At 40.6% G+C, this 21,353-nt stretch overlaps 2 protein-coding genes across 2 annotated transcripts in view; one reads left to right on the top strand and one right to left on the bottom strand.

Annotated features, from left to right (window-relative positions):
- adcy2b (adenylate cyclase 2b (brain)) overlaps positions 1-8,344 on the top strand; it is a 65,511-nt gene extending 57,167 nt beyond the window's left edge. Inside the window, exons 19-25 of the mRNA XM_030740871.1 lie at positions 767-851; positions 2,823-2,981; positions 4,450-4,596; positions 4,822-4,929; positions 7,001-7,115; positions 7,223-7,347; positions 7,430-8,344. Coding sequence (XP_030596731.1) covers positions 767-851; positions 2,823-2,981; positions 4,450-4,596; positions 4,822-4,929; positions 7,001-7,115; positions 7,223-7,347; positions 7,430-7,582 — 892 coding nt within the window. The 3' untranslated portion in view covers positions 7,583-8,344. The remainder of the gene's footprint in view (positions 1-766; positions 852-2,822; positions 2,982-4,449; positions 4,597-4,821; positions 4,930-7,000; positions 7,116-7,222; positions 7,348-7,429) is intronic.
- A 4,506-nt stretch (positions 8,345-12,850) lies between these two features.
- Positions 12,851-17,687, bottom strand: cfap90 (cilia and flagella associated protein 90). The gene is made up of 3 exons (XM_030741901.1): positions 17,485-17,687; positions 16,951-17,067; positions 12,851-13,039 (listed from the first exon to the last, which is right to left on the bottom strand). Exons 1-3 carry the CDS (start codon positions 17,602-17,604, stop codon positions 12,857-12,859), a joined length of 420 nt encoding a protein of 139 aa, XP_030597761.1. The 5' UTR covers positions 17,605-17,687; the 3' UTR covers positions 12,851-12,856.
- Between the last annotated feature and the right edge of the window lie 3,666 nt (positions 17,688-21,353).

Here is a 21,353-nt window from a genome sequence, read left to right as displayed (position 1 = left end):
GTTCCTCCACAACCACGTGAGAGGCTGATAAAGTCACACAGGAAACGATTACAAAGTGAGGCCAAACCTAGAAATGACTGTCAGTCCTCTTTCAGACATGCTGTCCTTTTGAATAAGCTGACAGCATCTTGAATGTCTGTAGCACGGTGGGCACTTTTCTGTAAAAGCTCTGCACATGTCTTTTTTTTTTCTATTTGCAGTAAGATTAGCACATTCATCTAACAGTTAGGCAGCTGCAGCAGCACCTTAGCACCCAACGACACACACACACGCATACACACACACTGACACTTTACTTAGTGACAATGCTAGAGAAAACTACACGTTGAAAAGTGTGGTTACACATAACTAGAGCTGACGCTGAGAATACTCATTTCCACAAGTGCGACAAGTCTTTTTTTTTTCCCTCTGTCTCTGCTGTTAGTATGTCTGAATGAAGCTGCAAGAAACATAAAAAGCTCATTGATTTACAGCCTTATTTGTTTAAAAAAAAAAAAAAAAGGCTCAGTCATTTCCAAAAACAGCTGGTACCCTTACTTTTTAGGAAATGTTGCTCAAGCAGGAGGGAAAAAAAACTGCATTTTTATGGGCTCTGCTGTGGATTCATGCACACACCTGGTACACCAGTATTTCCAGCAGTGGGTTGGTGTGCATGTGGAATGGATTCAGTTTATGTGAACAAGGAGTTAGAAATTTCATTTTTCAGAATAAGAGGCTGAATGTTGTAAATCCTTAATGGGATAATGCTGGCATTTTCTCTGTTTAGACTGGGCGTCCTGAAGGATCTGAAGACAATGGGTTCTGTGTCTCTCTTCATCTTCTTCATTACGCTCCTGGTCTTAGCCAGGCAGGTGAGTAGCTTCAAAGTTCTTATTAGGTCATTCGGCACAATTACAGAATCAGCGACTGACTCAGTGGAGCAGGGATGTTTGATACCGGTCGATTCGGAATGACTTTTATGACTTTATGGAAATAATTCTGGGAGTGCTGAAAGACAGTTAAACAGTGTTGAAGGACTTGGCTCATTATAAGCAAAGATCAAAATATCTTGTAGCATTGCAGCTGCCAGCTTGGCCCACTGCCTCTGTCTCCTCTGTGCCCCGCCATCCTCACTTCGTGAGACCCAAACTCATCTGACACAGATTGGGTGTTTTATCTTTTTTTTTTTTTTTTGTGAGGATGCACCATCCATCATCTCTGACCTCAAAGCTGATGTTCGGGACAGGAGGACAGCCACCAGAGCTTTAGAATCCAAAACTGGGGCTCCTCTGAGAGGCACAGTTGGTCCAAACAGCTCCGTGTGTTGTTCTCATTCTGGGTCACTGTCACCAAAAAAGAAGGGAGCATTTGTTTCAGAAACACAACTTTGCTGTGTGAAACTCTCTGTCGTGTACAGATCATAAGGTAACTGGGTTCATTCTTCCCAGTGCTTTTGGGTTATCGAGAAATATCATTTCCAAAACAGGTCAAAAGGTCCTCAGCGTGGTGCTGCCCACAGTCAGTGACACAGAAGTACAATAATTTCAGCCTCCAGGCTGTATATGCTTTAGCCTGCTATTAAGAAGTTTGCCTTACAAATTCTTCATCTTTAGCCATAATGAGGCTTTTCCCAGGCATTTAGTCAGGGAGTGATGAAAGCAGGTTACCGTAAACAAGGCATCTGTAATTCATCCCTCAAGAACAGCTGCGCAATGGAGCAAAACTCATTTACACGCTTTTTAGCTGATTTCTAAACAGCATCTGATTTGAGCGCCACTTCTTCTGTCCTACTTTCTCAGCCTAAAGAGGAGCAAGAGCCCAAACCTCACATAGGCACATCTATACATGCACACATGCTTCAGACTAGCTGTCCTTAAAGGGCACGGAGCTAGTCTGTATTTGCATTTCAGCCTCAGGCGATCAGCGTTATAGCACAAGATCTCAGCGCAGAGCTGTATAGGCCTTCACTGTTAATCTTCTAAATTGGCACCATACTTTAATCTTAAGGGAAACTTACTCAGTGCACACGTACATCATCCAGACTGAAACGCACACGTATGAAATGCATCTCACAGGAGACTAAAAAAACTCCCACACACACACACACACACACACACACACACACACACACACACACACACACACACACACACACACACACACACACACACACACACACACCGTAGGGGCCAGCCCACAAGTAGCCTGCAGCATTCACATACATGTGAGCATAGTGATGGTGCGTTCAGGGGACACAAACAAACAAACACACACACTCCTGGGATGTTTTGACCTCCCTATATGAATCTTCCTGACATGTTTAGATGTGTTCAAAACTCCCTCAAGCATGAATAACCAAAGAGTGAAAAAAAAAGAAGCAGTGGCTATCTTTTATGCAAAACAGCCCTGGCTCTTCTCGATTTCCTTGAGCCATAATAGTGGAGCTTCACACATTGTTTCACTGTTGCCTTATTGGGACTTTAATTTTCTATGAATACCAAGCATGCCCTTTAGTTTCAGTTTCTTAAGTTGTTCGAGATAGGCTATGAATTTTCGTTTGGTGGCGGTGATTAGAACAAGATAGTGGCAGCCAGCCTCTGAGAAATCCTCCCATATTGTAGACATATTTCTGGAAGATGGTGGATATTTTTTACAACATCCTGTGTGCAATTGGATTCATGTTACAAAAATGAATATCTCCATTTAACTGTAAGTTAAAATTCACTTTCTTCGCTGTATATTAGTTTTGTTTTTTCCCTGTTTTTGGTGCAGGTTTCCACTGAGAGAGAGTGCTGGGTGTGAATGACGCTGGTATCTCTTTACTCTGTGTCCTCCTGTAACAGAATGAATATTACTGTAGGTTGGACTTCCTGTGGAGGGACAAGTTCAAGAGGGAGTGTGAGGAGATCGAAACCATGGAGAACCTCAACCGGGTTCTGCTGGAGAACGTCTTACCAGCTCACGTGGCTGAACATTTTCTGGGACGCAACTGGAAAAATGAGGTAAACAGGACGATGGATGCTGAATGTTTCATTGTTATTATGCATTCCTGTTACAGTGTACCCACTATTAGCACTAGTACCATAGAAGGAAAGCATTCTATGATTTATTAACAGATTTATGGACATTTAATTGCAATAAACAGCAATAATACTCACCACACTGAACTTAACATTAGGAAACTCGTGTCTGTGTGTTGAGACTGGACTGAGTTACAACTCTGTAAAGGAGAATGAGCTTTAATGCACCTGTCTTTTCATCTTGAGCAATATCTCTGCCTCATTTCTCTTCCCCTAACAACTCTCCCAAGCCTTTCTCAGGAGGTGAAAGGTTTCTGGTTTAATCTAAAAAAAAAGATGGCACATTGTGAGGGCTGTGTGCTGGAGTCAGTGGTTTCCCCAGGGAATGACTCCATTTGAAATAATGTGTTTTGAAATGAAACTTACCAAAGTACCAGGTTCCCACTGTTTCTTGCTTAAACTAAGATAGTTGTAATTTTGGATACATATCAAATATCAAATAAAGTGAGTACAGAGAGTTCAGGTAGGCCACAAAGTCAAGCTAAGCAGCAATCGCAGAAGATCAGTTGATCTCGATGTCAGCTCCCATCACCTAACGGCTCAGTGGACCCTTTTAAACATCCAATGAGCAAATCTCACATAAGCCCCACTCACACAAGCAATTTTCCCCCAGCGACAAGTGGTTGCCAGAGATCGCCAACTGGGCTCTAGTCCTTTGTGATGGAGGCCTATGCTGCTTTAACCTACTCAGCAATTTTGTGCACCTGCAAGCCACTTTGCAACCCACCTCCACCCCATTTCCTCCTATTCCTATATCTGATTTAATTAGTGTCTCATCTGTTGTCAGTCATTGATGCCTCTTCTGTTTTGTGATTGGGGTCTTGATGCTGCGCTCACTGCCTCTAGCTTTCCATGCAAAGCCAGGAAGATCCCAGAACAGCTAAATCCGTGCAGATGGAAATACCAGTCTTCTTTTGACTATTGTGATCCTGACTGAACTCTTAAAAAAAATACATGATTAAAACTGCATATTTTATTTGTGCAGTTAACTCATGTCTTTTGTCACGATATTCTCTTTTTCCTTAACTCTCACGTTATGCACATTATTTTTGGAGTGGAGTTTAATAAATATTGTTCCACTCTTCCTGCTCTGCTGCTGCCTTTCAGATGCTGTAATAGACATGCCCTACTTGCCTAACATATTTTCCATTCCTGTGCTTCACCTCAGTTGCTCTGCTCTTACGTCTGTCTTTCTTGTAATGAACGCTGTTACTATTTTGCTCCTGCGAGCACCCAGAGTCCCCGCAGACATGATTAAAGCTTCTTCGTATTTATTTAAAGAGTCAGTGTCATTGTTCAGCATGAGCTATTCAGCTCATAGATTTCCTTCACCTGTGCCAGATCAATACAACACATAGAGCTGTTATCTTTTTTTCTCGCTCGTTACCAGGACCTTTATCATCAGTCGTACGAGTCGGTGTGTGTGATGTTCGCCTCTATCCCAGACTTCAAAGAGTTTTATACTGAGTCTGATGTCAATAAAGAAGGACTGGAGTGTCTTCGTCTTCTCAACGAGATCATAGCAGACTTTGATGAGGTAAACTCCTCTCATATTGATAATCCTGTCTGTCTCACAATGAAAAAGGGGGAAAAATTTTCCCCTGCTGTTTTTTTTTTTTTGGGAAGCAATCACACTGGGTTATTATGCTTAAAAGTAGCATGAAAAGCAGAAGAAAATGAAAATGAGTTTGGCTGAGAGCCACCGCTATTTCCCGCTCTTGTAAATGTAATGTTATAGCTTGTTTTCCTCTTGCGGTCACAGCTGCTGTCCAAGCCAAAATTCAGCGGCGTGGAGAAGATAAAGACCATCGGTTCTACCTACATGGCTGCGACTGGACTTAATGTGACACCAGGACCAGAGTGTGCGCAGGCAAGTTGCTGCACACGTTCGCACTCAGTCGAGTCATGACGTCACACAGCGAGGGGACAGACATAGAGAGCCATACAATGTTTACTGCTGCTCCACACAGTCTGCATATCATTCAAGCACCAGTAACTCATTACTACATGTTTGAATGCATCAGTGTAAGCATATTAGATCATCATTCAGAAATGTTTAAAAATGTGTTTTAAATAAACCTATTTGATTGGTGGAAATCTGCTTAATTGAAATTTGCACAGCCCCCACCCCACCCCTCAGTTACTGTTGGTGCACCTGCATCTTCTAGCACAGCACACAATGCAGTGTAAAGGGATACGAGCAGCAGATTTTTGCGAATTCTTAGTAATTTTTGTAACAATGTGTAGCTGATTTCACACACTGGTAGTCAGAAGCAGGCTTCTCTTTTCTAGCTGATGTCTGATTTGTTGCGATGCTGCAGGCTGATTCTATCAACTGTTGCCAACTTTGTCACTTTTTAATGTTTCCAGCTCACTGGAAGCCTGTACAGCCATTAAAAAAAACACTTGATGGCACAATACTGTACATGACATTACAAAGGCAAAAATTCCCCAAATACTAAGGATATATGCAGTTATTAAGCAATTAAATAGCTAGCACCATTAATGGTAGCCAGACTCAGCCCAGTATGACAACTGGGAAACTAGTAGCCAGGAAAATCCCTACAAAACACTTTATGAAGCAAACAGAGCTGCTGTCATGAGAGATACGGGGCTTTTCCGTTCTAACATTCACAATAATTGGAATTGTCAAAGTCGGCTGTGTGGAAGGCAGAGAATGGGCCCATGATCCAGAGCTCAGAAGACGAGCTGAACTCAAAGATCAGCTTTATTGCTGAGATTTCACTAAACACAAAACTGTATCTGTAACAGGTAGTCAAACTATAACTGCGCTTGGTGACACACGCCAGGAGAGACACGGCCACGAGGGAGCACTTGACAAAGAACAGAGGGAAGACTAAGAGAATAAGTACACACAAGATAATGAGGGAACTAGTAACAGGTGGGAGGGCAGCTGAAACTAATCACAGGAACAGCGACAAGAGCAGTAGAACTAAACCCAACCACAGAAGATTAAAGACTATCAAAATAAAACAGGAAGCGACTGACACTGAGACCAGGACTAAGGTAAACAAACTTGACACCAGGGCAGAAAGGTGACGCACGGAGACAAGACAGAATACAAAAGCATCATCAAAACTAGAAAACCCCTGAACATCCCAAAAACTCAAAAACTTGGACCCAGGAACCATGACAGGAATGCAATGCAGGGTTCAGTATATTGTCCAGAGATACTGTGAAATGGAGGAGTTGAGCACTGAACCACCACCCTTGTGATCAGATGACAACTCTACGTCCTGAGCCACAGCTACTGTATTTGAATGAGAGCGGGAGGGTGGAGTTAAAGTTTACTCTAGCAAGCTTGGTTTAGCAAGGTGCATTCAAAAACTCCAGGGGTGCAGACATAAATAACTGTTAATTAGTGCGAAGTGAAACAAAGAGAATATGAGAACTTCAGTCGTGAAAACTGGAACACAGATTAGTGTGTTAGCAGCAGGTCAGTATGATTTAATAGACGTGGTGTCGGTGCTCCAAAGTGCACCTCAAAGAGTCAAAAAGCCCCAATTTGTGACTCATATTAACAAAGGTGAGGCACAGCGGTTAGCTATGGCGTTATAGGTGCTCCTACAGCTGTTATTAAGAGGTAATGAAGGTTGTAAACATGCTTTTTTGTGCTGTAAATTTGGATCTATGAGCACCGACCACTCAAAGTACTACAGTTTTTTTCTGCAACTGTGTTGGCTTCATTCGCCAGCCCCAGAGGTTCCTGCTTGTTAGTACGCTTTGTTATGGCCCGAGCATAACCGTGTCATCATATAAACAAATCCAGTCACAGCTTAGCAACCTCTTTCTGTTGCCATACAGGTGTACTGCTGTAAACCTCAAAGTGTTTACTGCCTCGTGTAAAGCCAAGCACAAACATAACAGTCAGAATCTCACACTGATAGCCCCTTTAACTATTTTCTCTTCATTACCCTCAGGAACATGACAGGCAGTACATGCACATTGGCACAATGGTGGAGTTTGCATTTGCTCTTGTTGGGAAGCTGGATGTCATCAACAAGCATTCTTTCAATGACTTCAGACTCCGGATTGGTGAGAACTTTGCCGCACAACATAAACACGCTGCAGATTTGACTTTAAATGATGGTGTGCAACCATTCTGAAAGATTACCTGCATGCTTCGTATGTTTATTTGTTAGGTATAAACCATGGGCCAGTGATTGCAGGAGTAATTGGAGCCCAGAAGCCTCAGTATGACATCTGGGGAAATAGTGTGAATGTAGCCAGTAGGATGGAAACCACGGGGGTGCTGGGAAAAATACAGGTGGGAACAAAATGCTCTTGTGTTTCTTATATTTTATTAAATTAGTGGGGAGGGTTTAATCACATTTCTTTCTTCTCTGCAGGTAACAGAGGAGACGCGTCTTATCTTAACAAAATTAGGGTACATGTGTTCATGTCGCGGCATCATCAATGTGAAGGGCAAAGGAGAGCTGAAGACCTACTTCGTTCACACAGAGATGACCCGATCTCTGTCACAAGGGACCGTGATGCCTTGAGCATGCCACGCTAACTGAACAAATAGACTTGAGAACACAATTGCGCACACAAAGTGGCCGTAGAAGTGATTTGTCATTCTCTGTTAAGTAAAACCCATTACCAGAAGCCAGCAGCACGACGGATAGACGATTGTAAAGAACCACTTTTGTCCTTAGCAACACAGTGTAAGTCAGAGCCAAGGTGCACCGCCACAGTCCTTCAAGGCTGCACTTAAGGTGGTTTTCACATCTCAAGTGTAACAAGGACTTCACTCCGAGGGGTCTCTTGACTGTCTAAAGGAGTGCCTGACTCAAAGGGAGGTTTGCTAAATTAGTGCAGCTCTCAAGGACCGCAGTCACCCATCTGTACAATAGTAGCGGTGTGGAGCTAATTACCCATGCCAGTGCTGTGCTTCAAAGCCTTACACTCGAGCAAACTGAGCCGCCTGCCGAGCTGTGTTGTTTTTTTTTTTGTTTTATTTTGTTTTTAAATCTCCGCTTGGTTGGCAATGTGAGCCAGTTTGTTCCATTTTATTCCAAATGGATGTTACAATAGTTTATTGTTATATAGAGCTATTGTTGCCAACAAAATGCCAGCGTGATGGTTAATGTGCCAGAACCTGTGATTTGTATTTATAACTGTAGAACTGCGTTTGTGTCCCAGTCGAGCAGGTGGACTCAAGCGCAGGACTCAAAAGTAGAGGTTTCTTTTTTATAATCCATCTGGAACCCAACCAACCGCACGTGTGTAAATGTGTCCACTGCCATCCTTTTGTTATTCATTAAACATTTGTATATAAACTGACGTCCTTTGTCTTTGTTTTAGTGTGTGATACACAAGTGTATGATAAAAGATCTGTCACACCAGAAACACAGGAAGTAGTCAAAAATAAGTCAATGGCTCGCTTTAGCTTTAAAGTTGTGATGCTCATTTCCAGCTCCATATTTTTATTCTTCAACTGTAGTAAAGTACCTTTGTATGAATCACAGTTCAAAACTACCCGTATTTCTCTCAGAGCTCAGAGCCGTGATGCAGCCCTGTGTTTCATTCTCTGCCTTCCCACTTCCTTTCAGCCAGCTTTCTTTTGATTGGTTGGCCCTCATAAAAAGAAGGTTTGAAGTGTGTGTGTGTGTGTGTTTGGGGGGGGGGTTACTGGAGTGTCTCCATCTTACAATATTAGGAATATTTGATCTCTTTGATATGGCAGAGTAAACAGTAGAACAAGACCCGTCACAGATGTAAATATTGTCCCGCAGTTAATGAAAATATAAATGTAGAAGTCAGGATAGCATTAGAAACCCATTTCCTAATAGAAGCCCCTTCAGCAGACACCTTATTAACTTCTGCAAAACTAATTTGGAGGCCTTAACCTAAACTTTTATAAAAAATTCTTTGTCACTCCTGGGTCAGTAACAAGAAAATACATATTCCAGCAGAAATATGTTTTTAATGTTAACACAACTCTATAAATCAGAACTATTTTAATCTTGCTGTAAGAGATTGATATTCAGTGATTATCTTTAACATTTCTACAAATACATTTTGGTAACCATATCGTAGAGCAGACACAAAAAATTTCCACGGTAAACAAATTAGACAAAGTACAACTGCACTCTTGTACCAGGATGCTACATAATTTCTTTCTATTAATGTAATCTATAACAATAAGCCAGAATTAATGCATACTTACAAGGTATTCACATCATATTATACTCGTGTTTATACAGGATTATTATATATATAATTTGCTGATATAAATGCATTATGTACAACATCACTATAATTATATGGCAGCCGTGTACAAAACATAGTGCAGCTATGTTGCTTACATTTGAGCAATATTGCTGAGCAGTAGCTATGGCTTTAATATTGGTCAATGATGAGTCACAGTCTGTACTATTTAGTATCCCTGAGCAACATGTTAGATAATACTCAGCCAATCAGAAGTTGACAGGCTAATCAATAAGGCTGCAGTCTAGAACTGATGTTACTCTAAACAGACTGGCTCTTTAGCTAGAAAAAGCTAGATTCCCCAATTTCTCACTATCTAGCTTCTGCCAGCTGTTCGGTGACCTCATCGGTTGCTGAATATGGGGAATCCCCACTTTTTCCATTTCAGTCAATAATGGTCAAGTAGGTATAGCCAATCACATGGCACAATATGATCACATGATTAAGCTAAGCCAATCAGACATGAAAAAGAGGTTACATATCATTAGCATATATTATCATAGCATTAGAAGCCTGAAATCCTCCATGTTGTTTACTCTCTACTTCAGATAAATACAGCCAAAGTGTACATAGGGTACTAACTATCCAGGAATATGAACATAGTGCTGCACATCTTTGAAGAGTAAAGTCTATAGACCAGAAAGATAAAACCTCACAGACAGACAGACAGCATAACGACAATATCCTCCTGCTTTTGCGTGTGTGTGTGAAGCTTTTTTTAATAGTTAAAAAAGGAGCCTATTATATATTCTATATTCATTACTCAATAAGTGAAAAATTTTAAGCCTTTTTGTTTTTCATTTTGATGATTTATAGCTTACAAGAACCAAAAATTTAGCATCTAGAATACTTCCTAAGATTAAAAATGTTTTACAATACAGAAATATCCACCTTCTGAAAAGTATGTTCATTTATATTCTCAGTGCTTTGTTGAGGCCCATTCACTATGAATTCCTGCATCAGCGCAGCGTGCAGTGGAGGCGGCCAGCTTGTGGCACTGCTGAGGTGTTATCGAAGCCTGTGTTGCTTTGATGATGGTCTTCAGCTCATTAGTGCTCGGGTGTTTCTCATCTTCCTCTTGTAGTAGTTGTTTAATACCCCACAGTGTGGGGAACAGATCAGGTGGGTTGAGTAGACAATCAAGCACTGTAATAACATGGTCAACAAACCATTTGGTAGTAGTTTTGGTGCTGTGGGCAGGTGCAGGGTCCTGCTGGAAAAGTAAATCAGCATTTGAATGTAGCATGCAGGGCTCTAAAATCTCCTGGGACATGGATGATTGACTGTGGACTTGATAAAACACCGTGGACCAATGATCGCCAATGCCAGGAGACGACGTGACACCCCAAATCACCACAGACTGTAGAAATGTCAGATAAGATTCTGTGCCTCTCCACTCTTCCTCAGATTCTAGGACACTGATTTCAAAATGAAATTCAAAAAGGACTTTCATCTGAAAAAGAGGACTGTGACCCACTGAGCAACAGCCCACTTCTTTTTCTCTTTAGCCCATGTAAGATACTCCTGATGTAGTGTGTGGTTCAGGAGTGGTCTGATATCAGGACTGCAACACTTGTAGCCCATTTCCTGAAGACGTCTGTGTGTGTGTGTGTGTGTGTGTGTGTGTGTGTGTGTGTGTGTGTGTGTGTGTGTGTGTGTGTGTGTGTGTGTTTGTGTGCTGGCTCTGAATACACTGATGTCAGCCTCAGTCCACTCCTCGTGAAACTCTCCAAAGCTCTTGAATTGACTTTTCTTCATGATCCTCTCAAATCTGCAGTAATCCCTGTTGCTTGTGCACCTTTTCCTATCACACTTTTCCCCTTCCAGTCAACTTTGCATTAATTTCCCATTAATATAGCACTCTGAACAGCCAGCTATTTCAGCAGAAACCTTCTGTGCCTTCCCCTCCTTGTGAAGGCTGATGATGATTGTCATCTGGACAAATATCAAGTCAGCAGTCTTCCCCATGATTGTGTTTGTATGCACTGAACCAAACCAAGAGTTACATGGTAGATACAGGCTTTCATTGGGCAGATGTATTTTAAGCAGCTAATAAAAAGGCCATCACATCCCTAATGTTGTCTTTATTTTTATCCTTATTTACAGTGTTTACAGTGCTATATTTTAAAGCAATACTGTTTCCCAAAACTGTTATGGATTTAGATGGCGAGATAAATGAGACACTTAGCTTCAGGTGCTAATAGGTGGCTACTGTACTGAGCTATTTTCCCACATCCTGAGCTAAGCTAGCTGGCTTTTCTTTGTAGTTTCAGGTTTATCAGACCTCACGTGAACAATTAGCTGTATTTCCCAAAAGTCTTAATTACATGTAATCATTTAAGATCATTTACATATAAAATAAATCTAAGTCTTATCAGCAGTTAGAGTCTGCTGATTGAACAGCTGAATTGAATAAGCACACAATATTACACACACTAATACAATACTGTTTTTAATACAAAATATACATAACAGAAACTGTTCCCATTACAAATACTTTGGACGCAGCAGCAATCACTGAAGGCAAACCTGCTGCCTGAGATGTGTAACCATTATTCTGTAAAGGGTTATTGACCAAACCTTTCTAGAAACATAACATTTGACATTGTGTGCCATTTTTCGTGGGTTGGGTTTTTTGGGGTTTTTTTCAGAGTAACATTTAAACGCCATCTTCTGTAATAGCTCCCTAACAACACTGCAGTTCTAACAGCAAACAGATTTGAATCTTGTGGAGTTTCTAAGAATAAAAGCTCTATTTCAGCCTCAGTACAAAGGCAGAAGCAAATGAGAGCTGTCTGCACCCAAAAAAATCTTATTGTGTAGGAGGCTGATCTCTGTTGCGTGGGTTTAGTATTTATACAGAAGAAGAATCTGAGAGCTTGGTGAACCAAAGAGGTTAGTGAGGTAAAAAAAAAAAAAATAAAGCATTTATGTAAGGCGAAGGTAACTAAAAAAAATCAATAGTAAGAAAAAGCTGAGATGGAATGCAGGGAGTGCAGAGCACACTGATGTAGCAGCTAATTTAAAAAGAATAGGTTGTTCAAATGATCAATATAAGTACCTGAAAGAAATTGGTCAGCTACTCCAAAAATATGCGTTTCAACCTTTCAAACAATAAGCAGTTTGCTCCAAAGAAAGTCCCATCACAATAATTGACATTTTTCCTGACACCCAGGACGCTCGGCTCAGCAAAAACAGGCATTATACAGGAAGGCAGAGTCAGAAAGCCAAGAGTCTAATCTTTGAGAATCAGAGAATTCAGCTGCTAAATCTGGGAAACATGCTGTGATCACTATCACTCAACAAGTGAACCTTCACACTGCACTCATATTCATGCAGAAAATGTAGGTTGTGTTTCCTGGAAAAGTCTTTAGCCATTAAGAATAAACATGTCTTGATAGTATCATCAGTAACATCAACCTAAAATCTCAGTAGGTTAAATGTTTTATTTAGTATTCTTTTACTAAAAATATCTGCACAGCACAACACTTTTTGAATTATTAAAGCTTCCACAGGGAGAAAGAAAAAAACACTTCCACCTCACAGTGTGATATGTCAAGCTTTTAATTAGGGATCACTGATCCGTATCCTTCTTCCACATTCCATAGGATCCCATTTTTCATGTAGATTTCAGATTTAATACAAGCCACACGTGCATACTGCCGCTCGGTGATGCAGAAGGCGGGAGCAGGAGGACGATGGCCGTACTCTGATGAGGACAGCACCGGCAGAGCTCTGGACCTCTCCTGGAAGGGAGCAGGACAACAAAGCATAGCCACATGGAATAAATGTTAAAACTGTGCTAGTTGTGAGGTTTGTGTCTGACTTCTTTTCCCACATTTTTATAAGGAGGGATGAACATTTAGGGAAATATGTAGCAGGGGTTAGGTTAGGTTAATTGGTAATTCTAAATTGCCCATAGGTGTGAATGTGAGTGTGTTAGCTACAGGGTACAGGGTGTGCCCTGTCCTCACCCTATGTCAGCTGAGATAGGCTCCAGCTAACTGATCATCTGCAGAGGAACGGTTTATTTGAAGAGTTTCAGTCGGGTTTCAGAATTCCCCACAGTACAGAAACAGCATTAGTGAAGGTTACAAATGATCTTCTTATGGCCTCTGACAGTGGACTCAACTCTGTGCTTGTTCCCTTAGAATAGCATTATTAGAAGGCATAGCATACTTTTTCATTGCTGTGCAGATGTTACCCAGCTTTATCTATGCATGAAGCCAGATGACACACACCAATTAGATAAACTGCAGGAATGTCTTAAAGACAGAAAGGCCTGAATGACCTCTAATTCCCTGCTTCTATATTCAGATAAAACTGAAGTTCTTGTACTCAGCCCCACAAATCTTAGAAACGTGGTGTCTAACCACATACTTACTCTGGATGGCATTACCTCGGAGTCATTTTGATCCTGAAATCAGCTTTCAGGCCTCTCTTCTGTGGAACCAGCTCCCAGTTTGGATTCGAGAGACAGACTTCTACTTTTAAGATTAGGCTTAAAACTGTCTTTCTTAATAAATCCTATAGTTAGGGCTGGATCAGGTGACCCTGAACCATCTTTTAGTTATGCTGCAATAGGCCTAGGCTGCAGGGGGGGTCCCATGATGTTCTTCACTCACCTCTTTTATAACTCACCTCACCTTTTTCGTTTATACACCACTCTGCATATAATCACTAGTTATTATTAATCTCTGGCTCTTTTCCACTGCATGCCCTTTGTCCTATCCTCCTCCCCTCACCCCCAACTGGTCGCAGCAGATGGCTGCCCCTCCCTGAGCCTGGTTCTGCTGGAGGTTTCTTCCTGTTAAAAGGGAGTATTTTCCTTTCCACTGTCACCAAGTGCTTGCTCATGGGGGGTCATTTGACTGTTGCTGTTTTCTCTGTATTTTTGTAGGGTCTTTACCTTACATAATAAAGCGCCTTGAAGTGACTGTTTATTGTGATTTGGCACTATATAAATAAAACTGAATTGTATTTGACATGGAGTTAGTTTAATGTAATAAATGGTAGCAGTTTAAAGATGTTGCCCTGATTAACTGAGCAATTGATTAAACACTAAAACCACTGCAGCTTTGAGAGGGAGGACAGGCGTGCAGCTTCAGGTGGTATAATTGAACCTGCTACTGTCCTGATGCATCGGTAAGATGGTTGAAGCAAAGGCATTTGCATTTAATGAAACAGTCATGGTTTGCTCCTTCATTTAGGTTCCATTTAACTTCTTTCTTATTTCATATGTAATCGATCCAATATGGACAAAAATTATATTAGCCATCCATCCCACGTGTGGCTCATTATTATCCAGGGTGAGTTTTTTCAATAGCTCTGTGAACATGAGGAACCTCTGATCTCAGAGAGCTCTGGTAAGTTTGTATTTTTACAAATATATTCCATGTAAACAGAAAAAATAGAACACTGTCATCAAATAAAACCTTTTTACAAGAGAATAAGTGTGATGATTTCACCTCCTTATTTTTGTTCTTGGACTACTGCAGTAGCTTTGCATGAGTAACAGTTCAAAATAATCCTTATTTATCTTACACCGGGCCTTGGTGCAGCCACCCACTTTCTCCTGCCTGAAACAAGATATTTTAGCCCCTTTTTCCTTTCTCTTTAGGGGACCATCTTCCTTTTGGTTGCCACTCTAACAGAAGATTTGAAGAGTAGGTGGGTGAGGTGTAGCTGCGTGCCTGAGGTGAGAGATACATTAGATATATTCCCTTTTTATGACATCATGAAGATCCAAGACTAGAAACAAAACTGAAATTGAATATTTAGAGCAGTCTGAAGCCTGCGCTTTTGGCTCACAGGGATTACTTGCACAAACACTATGTATGCATTTTTAATATGATATGTTGTATAGCTGCCTTTGTTATACATGAGAATCTGTATAAGAGCAAAATGAAAAGCATAACCGTTCCTGTTTAAATTTATATTCAAATATGAATTCTGAAATGTCCTAATTTGGTAAAATGTCACGTATCCTGACAGCCAGCCCCTCAGATCACTGTAATTACAAGCTCAGCACTTTGTGCGGCTGCTTTGTTCACCAACCCTCTCTGCTTTCAGTGACCTAGAAACCCACTGTGAGCTAGTTTTTCTTGAGATGAATGATTAGTCAAAGGAGATGAAATGGGAGCTATAAACAAATGTCATAAAATCAAAGGTATATGTCAACCTCAACACAGAAAAAATAACCCTAACCCTGGTAGTTTAGTAGTGCATGTGCTGAGACAACTCAAAAAGAAGGAATTAACTTTATCAAATCTGTTTTAATGTGATTAATTGTTTAATGCATCTCTCCATGAATTTGAACATAAAGCATGCACTGTGTTTCTGTAGCTGTAAGAGGTGTACACCCTAAATGTAGTATTCGTAGCTGTACCTGGATTCATAGGAACCCAAGCTCACATACATTTGTAATGAAGCTTTTTTTTTTTTTACATGCTAGTGCACTGGTAACATTTATCTGTGCACTGGTAACAATTACCTATGCACTGGTAACATTTGTCTATGCACTGGTAACAATTATCTATACACTGGTAACAATTATCTATGCACTGGTAACAATTATCTATGCACTGGTAACATTTGTCTATGCACTGATAACATTTGTCTCTGCGCTGGTAACAATTATCTGTGCACTGGTAACATTTTTCTATGCACTGATAACATTTGTCTATGCACTGGTAACAATTATCTATGCACTGGTAACATTTGTCTATGCACTGATAACATTTGTCTCTGCGCTGGTAACAATTATCTGTGCACTGGTAAAATTTTTCTATGCACTGATAACATTTGTCTCTGCGCTGGTAACAATTATCTATACACTGGTAACAATTATCTATGCACTGATAACATTTGTCTCTGAGCTGGTAACAATTATCTATGCACTGGTAACATTTGTCTATGCACTGATAACATTTGTCTCTGCGCTGGTAACAATTATCTATGCACTGGTAACATTTGTCTATGCACTGATAACATTTGTCTCTGCGCTGGTAACAATTATCTATACACTGGTAACAATTATCTATGCACTGGTAACACTTGTCTATGCACTGCTAACATTTGTCTATGCGCTGGTAACAATTACCTGTGCATTGGTAACATTTATCTGTGCACTGGTAACATTTGTCTATGTGCTGGTAACAATTACCTGTGCATTGGTAACATTTATCTGTGCACTGGTAACATTTATCTGTGCACTGGTAACATTTGTCTATGTGCTGGTAACAATTACCTGTGCATTGGTAACATTTATCTGCACATTGGCAACATTTATCTGTGCACTGGTAACAATTATCTATGCACTGGTAACAATAATCTATGCACTGGTAACAATTATCTATGCATTGGTAACATTTGTCTATGCGTTGGTAACAATTATCTATGCACTGGTAACAATTATCTATGCACTGGTAACATTTGTCTATGCACTGGTAACATTTGTCTATGCACTGGTAACAATTATCTATGCACTGGTAACAATAATCTATGCACTGGTAACAATTATCTATGCATTGGTAACATTTGTCTATGCGTTGGTAACAATTATCTATGCACTGGTAACAATTATCTATGCACTGGTAACATTTGTCTATGCACTGGTAACATTTATCTGTGCATTGGTAGCATTTATGGCCATTACCTCCTTGTTTATGTCAAGTCCTCTTCCTTTCCAATGATTTTTGTTATCCCGGGGCAGCCTTATATCATAACCTTCAACGTGGTTGTGTAATCGGTCATACATAGAGACATCCGAGACCTGAACGGGGTGAGGAAAGGGTTTAGCATTGAAAGGATTTCCTCTCGCGGAAGGAGATCGTTTTTTTGTCACTCTGGGCAAGAAGAAGGTGTTAGTGGTACAAGGGAAGACAAGAGTAAATAAATAAAGGTGACAGCATGCAAATGGTGAGTGACGGACCATTTTTATATAGATTATAATTTAAAACGAGTCCTGAAATAGTATTAATGAAACATTATTAATAAATAATGGAGCTATTTAATGTTGTTTAATGTATTAACGCGCGTTTTGCGCCCCGAAACCCTTTACGGTAGCACTAAATTCCCCACCGTGTTAACTGCAGACGCTATAACTGAGTGTTATCCCAAATAAATAACATACTGAATGAGCTGAAAAACCTAGCCTGTTATAAAATGTTTCACTGTTTCTTAACGTTACCTTCCGTTCTTTGTTAAAGTAGGACAGTTCTTTGGGCTCACTTCTTCGCGGTGGGATGTAGCTGAAGGCTGACAGTGTAGCCAGCGGTTTGGTTTTTGCTTCCAGTGAAACGTCCATCATGCTGAAAAATGAAAAATCACTCTTAAACCCCCAGATAAGTTCAGTCCCAGCTCGAGGACGCTGGCGTCTGTGGTTGCTGGGATACCACCTCCCCTAACTTGACTTGCTGCCTTCACGTGCCTTTGGATTTTCATGTACTTTTCACTTTTTTGGTGCTGAGCTTTTTAAACTTCTAACTGTTTGTGCTGGTGCAAATATGCTGATCCAGAAAATTAATTAATTAACTAAACACTTTTTAATCCAGTCAATTAAACTTCTGGGATATTGATCTGTGTCACTACTGGTAGCATGAGGCAACACCTGGACCCTGCAGAGTAGGGTTTAATCCCGGGATCCGGGATTCCCGGGAAATGCGATCAGAACCATTTCCCGTTTCCCGGGAAACGTTAGACGGGAAACCGGGAAAAAAGTCGCGCGCGTCGATTTGACTTTCAGAAAGAAAAGAAAGCTTCAGAATGTTAAATTTAAGGAAATATTGAGAGAAGGGTTCGTTTAATGCGAAAAGCATTACTCTTCATTTCAGGCACGTTCAGCCTCCGTTTAAGGCTTCAGCCTTCATCTCAAGCGTTTTAATAGAGGTATTACACAGTTGTGCTTTTTTCCTCTTTAATTTGTTGAAATCGTAGGCAATGTGTTTACCCTAAGGTATTTTGTATTATATAATTTTATATTATTATATATTGTTATATTAGATCATATAGCCTATAAAATTTGCCTGCCCTGAACAATAAAGAAATATCTGTATAACTTCGAGTGTTTCTTTTTTCTCATTTGCAGCCGCTTACTAACAATCATGAATTAGGATACGGGCCTAATGTGTGAAGAAATTATCATGAAATAGATTGCTTTAACATATTTCGCTTTTAAAATGGAGTTGAGTAAAATGTATATTTTTTAGGCTATAAGGATCGGCCAGTTTTTCAAAAGACGATTCACAGCGAACCTACTTTAACCCTCAGACACGGTGTTATAAATTTGTTGTTGCCAGAATGGCAATGACCAAGTCGTAGTGCATTACTCAAGGCCCTGTGTTATGCCATATTATAGTGTAGTACGGTAGTTAACTTTTCAATGACTATTACAGCGTTCCACTGGTGGAGATATAGCGCAACAGATGTCGCCACGACAGCGTGGCTGAGCCTTTATCAATGCTGTGGAGATGAACCGTATTGTTTTGCACCAGCAGTTGTAAAATATCTTGGTATAATTCCATGTACAATGGAGGAATATTCGAATTATATTTGTTAAGGGAGTGTTGAGGAACGATACAAAACCGCATAGCTCGAGCACTCGAATGCTGAGATGTAGGTTTTATTGCGTTAATCAAGCCGACGTTGCCCCCTACTGGGCATAACAGGACATAGCTGGAAAGCTACCTCTACAATATCACAATAGGTTAAGGCCGACACAGGCTACAGAAGATCTAATTAAAATAAATAAATAAATAAACTTTTTCCCGGGATTCCCGGGAAATGGCTCGTCATTTCCCGGGATTTGATTCATGTCATTTTCGGGAAAAATATTAAACCCTACTGCAGAGGTTTTACAGGTAGATGGCACAACAATATGTGCCATTGCCAGAAGGCTTGCTGTATTTTCGAGAGCATGGAGGAGATTTCAGGAGACAGGCAGTTACTCTAGGAGAGCTGGACAGGGCCGTAGAAGGTGCTTAACCCATCAACCGGGATATGCTCCTTTGTGCAAGAAGAAAGAGGATAAGCACTGCCAGAGTGCTATAGAATCACCCCCAGCTGGCCAGTGGGATGAATGTCTCTGACCAAACAATCAGAAACAGACTTCATAAGGGTGGCCAGGTCCTCTAGTGGCCCTGTACTCACTGCCCAACGCCATGGAGTGCCTCTTTATTTATTTATTATAGCAGTATAATATGTACCAAACTGTCAGTTTCGAGGTGATATTTCTATTGGCTGCTTTCGGCTTTTGGACACATTTTAAAAGTCACACTTTGCTAAATGATGTCTTTCGAAATCGTTACTAGTGCACCCGTTTGTAAAAATTCAGTGCTACTGTGACTGCAGGAAGATACCAAACCACAGGGGCTTTTTTTTAAATTAACTGTTACAACAGCATTAATGTAGCCATTAATTATCAACAATTCTATAATTGCTCCATTTGCAACTTCGGGGGACGCCAATACAATCTTGTGTTTCAATTTGTGTTTGAAACTGGTTTAGGATGCACTGTATTTTATAACTAAAGTTAAAGACGGAAAGGCCTACTGACCTAAATTCTATAAATGACTGAAAGCCTGCTGTTATTTAAATGGATAAATATCCAGCAAATGCTCTCTCAGCTGGTACACAGTTGAATTACTGCTACAAGGTTGTGAAGAGTCAGCAGTGGAAAATCAAATGATGGCACATCTTTGCACAGCTGCACCAGAGTCTGCCTTTATGCTAATAACACTTGTCCCTCGAAGGCCCTTCAAAAGGTCTCTCACTGCATCTGCTGTGTGACTCTGGCAGCAGAATTAGTTAATAACACTGGACAGATTACGCCTCAAGCATAGTGCAGTATATGCGGCTATGTTACGGTTGACAAGGAAGCCCAATTTGCTGGGGGTTCAGATTAAGTATAAATCAGCTCTCAGTCCCTCAGGACTGCGTAAAGCTACAGATGGTGCACCTCAAGTTCACAGTGGCAGAACGATTCCAGTGGTTAAACAGCGAAAGTTGCTACAAATACAAAACTTCAAATATAGTTTTTCTCAATGTTTTTTTTTTTTTTGGCACATTTCTTGCAACCATGTTTGAAGGTCTCAGCTCTGAAGATGGATCTCCAAAAAACTCTAGTCAGTGTGCAGAAGGTTGTGACTCTCCCTGAACCTTTAACTCTAGTGTCAGAATGAGATTTATGTGGTCACACAGCACACTAAAGTGCATCGATAATAACAAAAAAAAACCCCGAAAATGTTCATAGCACTGAGAAGAACAACATGTAGACTGTCAGTACCAAAATAACATGTACTGTGGAAACAAAACATGACGTACTGTGTGCAATAGTATATCACATAGTACCAAAACAATGCTGGGAATCACTGGTCATTCAGTCCCTCCCTTTTGACCACAGATTCTCATCAGTGCCACATCCTATGCTCTTCCTTGCAGTGTTAAGGAAGAAGAACTGCAGTGTGCACCGCAACTATCCTCTGTACTCTCCTGGACCTTCCTATGTTCTGTTCTCTTTCACTTACTGCACCGGCTCACATCCTTACTCCTCTTCCACAAGCAGGAAGAGGAAGAGAAGGGTCCCCTAAAATGTTTATCAGAACATGACAGTTGAAGTTTTCAAAACTGTCTGTGACTTGTGTACATGGAAAAAAAGTAATTTTTCATTCCTCTCATTTTAGGACATTTTGGCAGAAACTAAGTCTGCAGTGAATAAAAATATATTTCTATCGGCTAAATGTTGGCATTATATTATTGTGTGCATCAGAGTGCAGAGTAGCCAAAATCTGCCAAGTCCACATTGGCAAGTCACTAAATTTATAGAAGTTTACCGCAACAGCATTTCAACAGTTGGTTGCCAAAAAGACACGGACTGCTCAGGTGTACAGTTATAGGAGCGAGAACCTACCCAACAAAGAGGAAAAGGAGTAAGTGTGTACACTCACTGCCCACTTAGTTAGGTACACCTATTCCACTGCTCGTTAATACAAATATCTATTCAGCCAATCACGTGGCAAAAACTCAATGCATATAGGCATGTAGGGCGACACGACCTACTAA

Source organism: Archocentrus centrarchus, chromosome 11 (assembly GCF_007364275.1).
Source record: "Archocentrus centrarchus isolate MPI-CPG fArcCen1 chromosome 11, fArcCen1, whole genome shotgun sequence".
Classification (NCBI taxonomy): domain Eukaryota; kingdom Metazoa; phylum Chordata; class Actinopteri; order Cichliformes; family Cichlidae; genus Archocentrus; species Archocentrus centrarchus.
The sequence above is the reverse complement of the archived record's forward strand: the minus strand, read 5'-3'. Positions and strand labels throughout refer to the sequence as shown.